Below are 12,174 nucleotides of genomic sequence, written 5' to 3'. Positions count from 1 at the left end.
GATATACTTTCAAGATGGAAATGACAAGACTTGGTAATGGATTGAATGTGGGGAGTGAGGGATAAGGGGAAATCAAGGAAAATATCTAAGTGTTTGTCTTAAGTGACTGAGTGGCTGATGTCATTTACTGAGATGGGGGGACTTTCAGGGAGGAACAGGGTCTTTTTTCTTTTTTTTGAGAGAAGAATCAAAAATTTTGTCTCAAATATACTGCACTTATGATACCTTTGAGACATCCCAAGGGAGAGTCAAATAGGTAGTGAGATAAACAAACCTGAAACTCAGGGCAAAGGTCAGGAGTCACTCCAGAAATGGTGGAGTCAGTGGCACAAATAGGTGGCATTGAGTGCATGGCACTGAGATGATATTGGGCAATGGTTTTCTGCTTCAGTTGTACACTGGACTCACTCCCACAGATTCGGATTAAATTGAGCTGATGTGGGGCCTGCACATTCATATTTTTTCAAAGTTCCCCAGAGGGTTTTTTAATCCAGCCAGGGTGGAAGAGCCACTGCTCAAGGGAGAAAATACAGCTATAGAAGAGGGTCTATGACCGAGCTTTTACATAGCCTGAAATACAGCACAAGAGTTCTCCAGTCTTCATACCTTTACCCTGATTGGAAGATCCATTCTTTGCCCCTTTGGATGAGGTTTCGTTCTCCCGTACCCTGGCGGAGTACCCTGTCCTCAATTTAAGTCACTGTACCCTTTGTCTTCTGTGTTCTCAATTTCTGAAGGGATTGCTTGGGTGCTGAGGATTTGGGTACATCTTCTTTCAGCCAGTCATTCAAGTGTTACCCTGATGTGGTTTCGTGGTAGTGGGTATTTGTCACGCTTGAAAGATGAAGAACCTGTTCAGCTTTTGTTCTTCATTGTACTGGAAGAATTTTTGTTGTGGTTGTGGTGGTGGCTATGCAGAGGCAGACATCTACAGGGAAAAATGTGTACGTTTTTGGTATATATGCAGCCACAGATAGATATTCCTTGAATTCCTCTAGAGTGGCTAGTCTTTGAAGATAATTTCCAAAAGGTCATCAAGGCTTTAAAATTTCACCTATTCTTCAATTTTTCACACTTATCAGTGCTATTCAAGTCCTTTATTTTCACCTATAACCTCCTATTACTCCCCTGAAGCCCTGGGCTGAGAGAAAATAAAAGTGTACTCACATATCCATATACTGAGCTCACATCTCATTCGGTCTCCATGAAAAACCTAATGAAAAGGCTGTAGAAAGCAGAGGCAAAGCTTATTAAATTTTCTTGTGACCCATGGCCCATATAAAGTGCCAGTATATAAAGGAACCGTGCAAGATCATGTAGCCCTCCCCTTAGCCCTCAGGGAATCTGCTATTCCAAAAATACGGCCTATTAAAAAAAATAACTTCCAGGGACAATTCCATAAGCTTTCTTGTTAATATTTACAGCTGTATCAACATCACACCAATACTTTTTTTGTATGTGTGTGAGGAACAGAATCCACAGATTTAACTGTGACAAGTCCTATATAATTCCCTAATCGTGAAACTAGTTATACACAGCAAGATGTATGGATGGAAGTTTGTTTAGGGTAATGGGTGAGCTATTAACTTTGTAATTGAATCCTTGCTGCTGCTTCTACTTGCTTTGAAAACCCGCCTTGACACTTCACAGGGCTTAGTTTTTAGGTGTCTCACTCTGTCGGTCTGGATAGTTTTCAGTCCTCCGTAGTAGCTGGGAGAGGCAGGGAAGAAAAAGCTAGAAGGCCAGCCCTGGTGGGTCACACACGATGAGTGGAAAGCTTAGTTAATGAGAACAAGAACTGTATCCCAGTCTGGGATGAGCTAGTCAATATCTGAGGACCGTGGGCTAGTTGTTTTAACCTCTGTAGGCTTTAGGTACTTCATGTATGAACACCTTACTTGCTGGGGTCTAGGAGCTCTTAGTGGGGGAATCTCTAAAGGTTCTTTAGAGTTCAAAATCTATTTGTAATCAAGTTATAAATGGTGGGGGAAACAACCATCAACAAACAATGAGTTTCCCTAGCCTCTGCTGATCATTTTTCTCCTGGTCTTAGTTCCCTGTGTTATAGCAGATGCCCCAAACTTGCACTGGCAGGAAGTAGGGTGGTGGGTGCATTTCAGTTAATGGGCCTCGTTGGAACATGTTTGGCTGTGGAGACAGCTACACTCATATTACCAAGCCTTGGCTTCCTGTCTGTTTTCTTTGGGCTGGGTAGGCAATGAAAAAGGAGACAGGAAAATACATTTTGGGGCAAATAAAATAAGGAATTTGTCTTATGAAGACAGCTTATAGTTGGGAAATTCTAATGCTCAACTTAACCCTATCCTGATACATTCCTCTGGTCCTATACTAAGTGGAAGCTGAGGTGTTCCTGCTACCCAGGGAGTATACCTTCCCCTTCTTGAACATTCTTAATAATTCCCCTTCAAGGTTTTTTCTTAATCAAAGGGCAAATTCTTATTGCAGTCATCGTAATGGTTCTTCTTTGACTCAACTTCAGTTACTTCACATTCTCCTAAAATGTTGGGGCAACATACTCGGGCCTCAGTGGTACAGAATATGGAAAAAGGAATCCACAGGATATTTCTTTTGATGTATCAGGCATTGTTGGACTTGTACATCACAGCACCACTCTCCAGATTTCCACTTAATTAATGTGGCACCAAGATTCAGAAATTTTTCTGTTACACTCGCACCAAGACAGTAATAGGGTCTTTACTAAGAATGATTTAGTGATTTTTTTTTTAAAAAACAGTCTTAGCACCTTGATTATATTTTAGTTTGTATATTTCTTTAATGTTGAGAATTTCCTTGGATTTTAGACTTGAATAAACTAGAAGAAAGACAAGGTTTTTTTCCCCTCTTTTTCTAATAATGCATTCTCACATTCACATGGTAACCCAAAGGATATTTTTCAATTTCTTTAGCAAAACCACAGTACTAGATTTAAAATAAAAAAGCATTCTCTGTGATTTAACATAGTTTATCATATGTTTTCAGGCTTTGGCATATCACAGAATATCCAGATTCCTCTTGAGAATCTGAGGTTCCTTGCCTCTATTTCTATTGTTTTCCTGCTAAAGGGGTTCTAAGATTGAGTTTTAATTTTTCAGAAAATAGCCTCAGTAAGGTATTAACTGTACCCTAAGGAAGAAAAAGTCACTATGGTCACCGTGGAAATTTCCCTTTGACAAATGTGTTTGTCGCTGTCTCTGCCCCAGCTTAGGGATAGTACACGTCAACATGCACAGACTCTCCGAACTTGCAGGGGAAGTTTCCTCTTTCACGAAACAAGAGAACACACCCCAGTACACATTCACTTGTCCCATCCTCACTGTGAGGGTTAGAGGAGGTGCCCAAAGAGTTCCTCTTGAGTTTCAGCATCCCTACTACCTGATGTGTGGCTCTGAGTCACCCACTGGGACCCTCAGCTCTCCACTTACAGATCAGCCTAGGAATGCTTGCCACTAGAAGAGGCTTATCAAGCAATTTGAAATGGAAGGCCTTATAGAGACACTTCATTATAAATATCAGTATTGATGATTCCTTGGCTTAAACCCCCAGTATGTATGTTCACATATCTATTTAGCATGGTCAATTGTTCAGCTAATTAATATGCTTTTATTTTATGATTTGCTGTTTCCAGGGCACAGACAGAAGCTTGATGACTCTAAACCTAGTTTGTTCTCTGATCGCCTCAGTGATTTAGGGCGCATTCCTCATCCCAGTATGAGAGTAGGTGTCCCGCCTCAGAACCCACGGCCCTCCCTGAACTCTGCACCAAGTCCTTTTAATCCACAAGGACAGAGTCAGATTACAGGTAAGACAGACTCATAGGTTTCACTTGCACAGACTGTGGCAGGCTGGGGGTGAGGGGCTGCTAGATGAGATGTGTTCACTTCAGAACGCCTGGAGCTGTGAAATGGCTTCTCATTAAAGAATCAAGACTCGAAGACTTCGACCTTTTTTATATATAGAAAAAAACAAACAAAAAACAAACAAACAAGCAAAAAACAAAATTCTAGTATTCAATAACTTTGGGATGAAATTCGGGGAAATTGCTAGCAATGTCAGTCTGCACACCAGTGGAATTGTAATAACTACTGTCTGGGAGAATGTTTGTTACAAGTTTCTGTATTGTGTCTAGGTGGTGCAGGGGTGCAGGGGAGAACATCACACCCTCACTATTAGGAAATTAGGAATTACCATCTCAGCTGGGGGCTTACATTTCTTATATGTATAACTATTTCATTAAGTTTTGTTGAAAATTGCCCAGGGTTCTCAGGAAGCCTTGATTGGTGTTTCTAAGGCTAGGTCAATGAGAGGCTCATTGGGCAGACAGAATTTACTTCTGATTCACATTTCACTCTGGTTTCTCAAGCAGCGTTTCTCTTTATATATTTTAGTAAGCTGCTTACTTTACCTTCATTCTTAAAAAAATTAATCTCAGCATTGCATTACAGACTAATCATTCCCATTTGGGGCACCCAGACTCCCAACTCTCCTGTTTTTTCTGCCCCACTTGTCACAAAAACAGATCTTCTCTTAGGACTAGTCTGAGTTTTGCTTTTAGGTCATGGTGACAAGAGAGTGTGTTAATCATCATAGATCTTTAATTTGCAGATGAGAAGTATTGAGAGCTGAAAGGAACTCTGCATGTCACCTAGTTGCTATTGTGGATAGAGTTGGGCTAGAATAGAGAGAAAGTAACTCAAAACAAAATGTACAACAAACCTTCAAAATGGATCTTTTGTAATAGTTATGTTTTTGTCTATATGGTGGTTAGGTTTTGAGTGTCCTTAATGGTTTATAAACATAATTATTTATAAACTAGATGACGTCCCTCTCCTTCTCTCCTGCCCATATTAGGTACATGTCTTCTTGCTTATGTTCTAAGAGTAGGTTTCTGTGGCTATATGAATCTTAGTCTGAACATATGAGTATGCCTGAGTCTCTATGTTAAAAATAATATAGAATTATAAAAATAAAATATCTGAACACTGAAGAGAACCAGATATCTGCATCGGGGAAGAACCTTAGAGCTCTGTGAAGAATAGCCGTGTTGTTAGCCTGTAAATAAATCTCTAAACGTTGATATAGGAATCCAAAGGTTAATATGTTCAGCAGACACGTGTCCTTGATGAAAATGCAAGGATGAAATTCACACTGACATGAATTTGAAGCCTGTAGCTGTAGGTGCTACTGCATTGAAAGTAGTAGACTTTGCATTATTGATTAAGGTTCCTAACAGCTGTCCTTTTGTCTTTATAGTGATCCTTCAACTGTGTGTGTGTGTGTGTGTGTGTGTGTGTGTGTGTGTGTGTGTAAACATAGGTATACATATATAAAAGTGTTTATACATGATTTGTAAGGGACTTATGATGGCTAGTTCTACACACATACACACACACACACACACACACACACACAGAGGGTGTCCAAAAAATGTATACATATTTTAAGAAAGGAAAAAACTATTATAATTGTAGTGCTCAATATATACCAATAACAAAAGATGAATACAAGTCATATGTATACATTTCTGGCACCTCTGATATATATATATATATACGCACACACATATATGTATATATATACATATGTATATATATATGAAAAATAATATATTCTATGATTTGGCAACTCCTGGGTTCTCAAAATGTTTGATTTATATATGCTAATCCTTAATTGTTTGCTAATTATGGTTTGCTAATTATGCTTTTAAAATGCACTTTGGAACCTGTGTTGCTAGATTCACTTCAGAAGATGCTTTTCTCAAGGCATTGTCTTCAAACCTAAAGATGGCATTGTAAAGCAGACCAGAGGACATTTTAGAATCTAAAGTGACCTTAGATATCATTAACCACAAAGTAGGTAAAAGCTCTGAAGAAGAGCTATTTTTTAGCAGCACCCCACCTCCCAATGTGAGTGCAGAGAGTGGGGCTCTGAGGAAGTCACTGCCAGGGGAGGATCTGAGCAGATCAGGAGCATGGCCTCCTACTGACTGAGCTCTCCTCAAGCTGTCTGCCTCTCTTTCCCTCCTTCCTGTTGGGGTGCTCAGAAAGGTTAAGCTGCTTATCTGCAGTTTTCCAGCAAGTTAGGGGCAGAGCAGAATTAGTTCTCTGGACTCCTCAGGTAGTGTGTTTTTTTTTGTTCAATACCATGCTGCAATTCCGTCATGATCTTTTAAAAACAATGTTTAAATATTCTCTGGATATATTTCTAGATGTGAAAATATAAAACAAGTTTATTTCTAGTTACTGATAGCCTTCTGGAATTATATCACAAGAGTATCAGCTCTGCGTTTTTGGATTACAGCACTAGCAGAATTGATTTATAGATCAGTCTTTTCATTTTGTTTGACATCCACAAGGGATTGAGCCCAACGACTCTCTCAAACTCCCCAAATTTGAAGATTCACATACACATTGCATGCCAACTCTGCCCACTCTTGGCCATGTGCACTTTTTAATGCTACCATATGGTTAGTGAGATAATGCGGGTGTCTGCCTGGAACCAAAGGATGTGCAGAGTTCTGCCGTGACCCAAATTATTAGGACAACCCAAGAACACCCGTAACCAAAGCAACTTCAAAGTAAATTGAACAGATTCCTTTTTTTCTCTCTCTCTGGGTTAATTTTCTTATTTACTGAATGAGTATGGGTCTTAGGTACTGTAGGGGAAAAAGAAAAGGTTTGTCCTTGAATGAAAGTCTAATGGAAGAGATAGTTGTCTTTCTGTACCCTAGACTGTAATGTTGTTGTTCCTTGAGTACACGTTCTGCTCTCTGTACCCCCTTACTTAGGCTATTCTATCTATTGGGGTCTCTGCTGACAAGATCCACCCATCTTCAAGGTCACTGTTACTTCCTTCAGGAAAGAGTCCTAGAACCTTCATCTAGAAAGCTGCCTGTCCATCTTCTAAGCTTTAGTTGCGATTGCCTTATTTATGGCTTCCGTGTGTGCTTTATTCTGCCCTGCTGGGTTGTAAATTCTTTGAGGGATTTATGACAAGGATTTTTTTTCCGTGCCCATCACTGTGGTAGCATCTCATTAAAAGTTGAATGAGTGAAAGTTCAGGTGAGAAGAGATCAGTGCAAGAAGGGCTGGAACATCATGCCTTCTTAACTTGAACTGTTCTTTCTAATTTCCTATCCCGGGGTGTCATTGTTCCCTGGTCATGGACAATAATGGCAGAAATCACGTTTCAATGTAGCACTTACATCCTTAAACCATTTGGTATCATTGCAGTTTAGAATCCACATGATTGCACCATTACGTTTAAATTCTGCTTATGAGCCTTACCTATTATAATGGATTTCTTAACTTCTTTGCAATGTGCCGCATCTGAATTTTAGTTCCTGTTTTCCTTTGGATAAAGATGTTTGTAACAGAAAAGGCCCAGTTACCTCTCACTGCGTTGGCTCTCTTGATACCTCAAGCTCTTACCCGAAAACTATGGATAATGATCATGGTTGTCTAGTCACTAATAGTTCTCCCACTTTGCCCACCTAAAAGGCAAGTCAAACTCCAGAAACGCGAACTAAAATTGAAAAAGTCATAAATTGAGGCAGTCATAAGCATTTAGTATTTTATGTTCGCATTCTCCAATGTCTCTCACAATTCCGACGGCTAGAGATGCTAGCCGTGGCCTGGCTTCTTTGCAGTGCTGGTCTGATGGTGTCACCCATTGCAGTTGTTAATGATTGACAGTCTGCTTGAGGGCCAGGGCCTCCTCAAGGCTTCCTCAGGAAGTTGCTTTCTCTGTACCTTTTTTTGTTTTGTTTTTAATTTTTTAGACATCTGGTGCCTATCTCTGGGTGCTAGGAAAACACCTAGTCTGTCACAAATGTCTCCTTTTGATTCAGAACATGGTGATAGCAGTAGAGTAGAGTAGAGGTAGTGTGTTAGGAGATATGATCACGATAATCACTGTTTGAAACTCAGTGGCCTCTGGATGGGTGAGCGGCACCTAATAAAAGCTGACTCAGGCCCCTGGGTGTGGTGGGTCTGGACGTTCATCTAACCTTTGAATTGGGCATTCTGCTATTCTGTTTTTCACGTATTCAAAAAATATTTTAATTCTCACTGTCAGGCAGTAATGTAAGTAAACAAGATAGTTACAGTTTCTGCTCATAAGGAGCTAACATTTTAGTGAGAGATACAGTCAGTAAATGGGTAAATAAGCACATGTACAAGACAATTTTAGATAATAGTAAATGCTTTGAGAAAATGAAATAGAGGGTAATGCAATAGCAATTTAGGGAGGCAAGAAGCTAATTTTGATTGGAAAGCTGGGAAAGGGTTCTTTGAAGGGCTTTGAAGTTCTGAGGAACAGCATTTCAGGTAGTGGACAGCAACGGCTGTCAGGAAGCAGGGAATGTGGTGGTGAGGGGACCGGAGGGTTAGTGTAAGTGGAATGTAGTGAACCAGGAGAATGATACAGAAAGGCAGGCAGGGGCTCCATTATAGAGTCTTCAGGGCCTTGCTAAGGAACTTGGGTTTTGTTCTGATGGCAGCGGGGTGCTACTGAAGCATGCGGAGCAAGAGAATGATATTACAGTTTTGGAAAAAACCTTTTGGCTGCTGTGTGAAGAATGGATCATAAGGGGGCAATGGTAGAAGCAGGGTCATCATTCAGGAAGCTGTTGCAGTAGCTGAGGCGAGACTTGAGGATGGTAGCATTTCTCTTCCTTCCTTCAAAACTCAAATCAAACCCTGACACCTGTCAGACCTCTTCCAACCTCCAAGCTTCCCACACCACTGTTTCACTGATGACAATTATTTGTTTACACATCTGTTTCCTCCAGTAGACCCTGAACTTTCAAAGTCTAGCTCGTGTTTTATTTACCTTTGTGTCTCTATTGTCTTACATAGTACCTGTTGCTTGGGACTTTTGGATTAGTGATGAATGAATGGACGAATGGGTCATTGACTTCTTCAGGAAGTGTGACCCATTATTATTCTAGCCCTAATATTTTTTTCAGTACCTATTTGATTGAATTACGATTAGCTACCGTTTGTTGAATGTGTATTGTGTGCCAGAATATTGTTCCGAATGAGGTTAACTCATATATGCCTCACAATAGCATTATTACAAAAACCGACGGTCAGAACAGCTAAAAAAATTGCCCAATGTTCCACTTACAACTAATAAGTGGTAAATACAGGAATTAAAGCCAGAGCCACGTAGCTCCAGGCTCTTGTGCTCTTAACCACCATACACCCCTGGGAGGCTGACACTTACTTCTGCCGGGACTCAGCTTCCTCCCATTTCAGTACCTAACAACGTTCATGCAGCTCTTTACAATTTACAAACTAGTTTTACGTAAAGTTCTTAGTAAAACCTTAAAACTGTTCTGAAGAGTACATATTTTACGGGTGGGAGCAAATGGATTCTTTGAGCAATAACTTGCCGAAGTCCTCTGCAGCTGTTACAGTTGACCGTGAGTTCCCGGTCCTTGGTAGGCAGTCACTCACATCCCCACCAAGCCAGGCATGTTGCTGACAGTCTAAGCAACATGTGTCCTATGGCGCTAATTTCTTTTTCTTCTCTCCATTGGATATAATTTAGGATCTTTAAAGATGATATTTTCATGAAAGGGATGCATGAAAAGTATCTGAATTGTGCTTTAAAATGCAATATAATTGTTTTTAATGATTAAATTACAGTTACATGAGTATATCTATTCAAGGTAACGCTTTTAGGAATATCTTGACAAACAGCTTGCCAGCCATACGTAGAATAATAATCTTCTTATCAGCAGTTACCTTGACTGAATTGAAGTTGTTTCCACCTAACTTCAGTCTGATTCTGTATCTCCTCGGCAAGCAGTGCTCCTCCTTTAAACATTAAGAGGATCTCAGCCAAACAGGCCAGTTGGGCCTGGGCTGTATGTATGTTTGATCGTCCTAGGCCTGAGTCCGCTATGCTTGCACTGAAACATTTACTAGCGTAATCCTTTCAGAAATAGGAATGCATAACTGAGTAGTATGTGTTTCGAATTACTGTTTTATTGAAGTGGCAAGTGACCACGTGATTCTTTAAGGTGAAATCAGTTGGGAGGTTCATTGGGCCTGGAGGCAGGGGTTGGTGGTGGCCGTGAGTGTGAGGGCGAATGAACCCATGAGAGGCTGGGTGACTGTTAATGAGCAGGAAGAATGATTGTAGATGCAGTCAGTATGAGACAAATTGTAGGATGTGGACAGTGGGAGTTAAGTGCGGTCTCATGCTTTATGACCACTGTGGTCCTACTCACTGATAGCCATCTTGGGTCTTAATGAACTGAAATCATCACACTCAAAGACAGGTTGTTGGAAGTACTGGTCTTTTACTTTGGTGATGCTATGTTTTAATTTCTGAAGTTACTGGAAAGTCTTGTCCTGTCTCTTTCCTTTGGGCCTGCCTATTTACTTAGCCAAGTAAGTTTGCTGGTACCATGTGCACGTCTGAGCAGCAAATGTCTTTAGAGGAGGTTGCTGGTTACAATCCTCATGAAAGAAACGGCACAAATCCTGTATGTAAACACCGTTTTATATCTGTGCAGCTCTGGCAGCCACCTCATGAGAAGTTCACGTCCAGCATGTGCTGGCTTTGAAGACTAAAGTTCAGTAAGACCCTGTGAAGGGCTGGCAGTCCGTATGTCAGATTGCTTAACCCATTCACAGCATCCATAGGTAAGCTTCTTATAGGTCTCCGGACTAATGTCAGTTGGAGTTTCCTGTTTAACCGAAGATGCTCTGGCTTTATTATGCTTTCAGAAAAACAGAGGGGTGATGATATAAGAAAAATGAATTTCTTGAATTCCAAAAATGTGATCGTTGTCTTTATAATTTACTCCTATCTGAAACAGAAGATGCATGGTTAAAATCTAATTGTGATATGAAAAACCCATTTCCTACATACCTGACTTCTATCCTTCCCCATGATAGTTCCGTTCCTAGCCTGTCTTAAGGTCTCTGCCCAGAGAAAGGCTAAGCTTCTTTCTCTCATTCTTTTCCAAATCATCATCTTTTTCTTTTTAGTTTTATATTTAGTTATAGCTTTGAATACATGTACATATATGTGTATATATATATATATATATATATATATATATACACACACATATGTGTATGAATATCTTTCCCCTTTATTAGTTGCCCAAGGACCTTTCTTGCCTCTTTTTACCTTTTGTAATGGACTGTTGGCAAAATAATCAGAATAGGAGTCTGACTTTGAATAAAATAATTAACCTACAAGGCTAACCCAGGGACAAGTCAGGCATGCAGTTGGTATAATGGATGATCTGATGGTGTATTTTGATGTTTAATCATGGGTGGGCACCCAGGGCTTCAAACAGGGTGTTGGTGTATATTGTACTACGCAGTATTAAAAGCAACAATACATTACAGATATTATCAGTTTAAAAAGCATTTTCATTCCGTTTGTTTTCATTTTAATATACACAGAAGTATTCCAGGAATAAAATTGTATGGCACTACTCCCAGTTAAGACCATCAAATTCTTTGTAGGACTGTTTATTTTGATAAGGACTTGCTTTTTTTTTTAACTTTTTAACTGTTTAAAAACGGTTGTAACAATCTTTACAAGACAGATTTCACAGAAGACTCAGTCTTGTGAACCCTATTCAGTGAGTAAGAAAACTTACGTATCAGGAGATTTACGACTCTCAGAGCTGAAACTAGAAATCAGTGTCTCAGGAAGGTGAAATCTGATAAGGTGGTTTGGGTGGGGAGCAAGTGACGATGGAGGGGGGAGGGTTAAGAAGAATAACAAGTGTTGGGAGCTGTCACCAAGGTGAATGGTGGGAAAGGAAAATGACTTCGGCTGAGCATCACTGAGGACCCAGTTAAGAACAGAGATAATTGGAAGAGCCAATCGGCACAATTATATGATTATCTACTACCGTGGATGATCTTTGTAAATAGGAGTGGGCTCTAGGTGATGGGTTATTGGTGAGAATGACAGTTTCTCCTAGGACTTGGTACAAGGCAGGGAAACCGGGAAGATGTTGAGCCAGTTACCAACATGGGGGAATGTTCTGGAGGTTGGTATGTTACGGGAAAGGTGGAAGAACTTCTGAAGAGGAGTTGGCTCATCTTGTGTCCTTTGAGAATGAGCAGTAGCCAAGTGAAAAGTTTAGGAGGAAACATCTGGGGAAATCCAAGGTTT

The 12,174-nt window shown here is 40.2% G+C and overlaps 1 protein-coding gene across 2 annotated transcripts in view; it reads left to right on the top strand.

Annotated features, from left to right (window-relative positions):
- The window catches only part of RUNX2 (RUNX family transcription factor 2), a 124,223-nt gene that overhangs the window by 65,543 nt on the left and 46,506 nt on the right, over positions 1–12,174 (top strand). Inside the window, exon 4 of one of the 2 annotated variants that reach the window (XM_081036745.1) lies at positions 3,647–3,820. The exons of the other annotated variant lie outside the window; for it this stretch is intronic. Coding sequence (XP_080892871.1) covers positions 3,647–3,820 — 174 coding nt within the window. The remainder of the gene's footprint in view (positions 1–3,646; positions 3,821–12,174) is intronic. 2 annotated transcript variants of the gene reach the window in all.

Source organism: Rhinolophus hipposideros, assembly GCF_964194185.1.
Source record: "Rhinolophus hipposideros genome assembly, chromosome: 3".
Taxonomy (NCBI): domain Eukaryota; kingdom Metazoa; phylum Chordata; class Mammalia; order Chiroptera; family Rhinolophidae; genus Rhinolophus; species Rhinolophus hipposideros.
The sequence above is the reverse complement of the archived record's forward strand: the minus strand, read 5'-3'. Positions and strand labels throughout refer to the sequence as shown.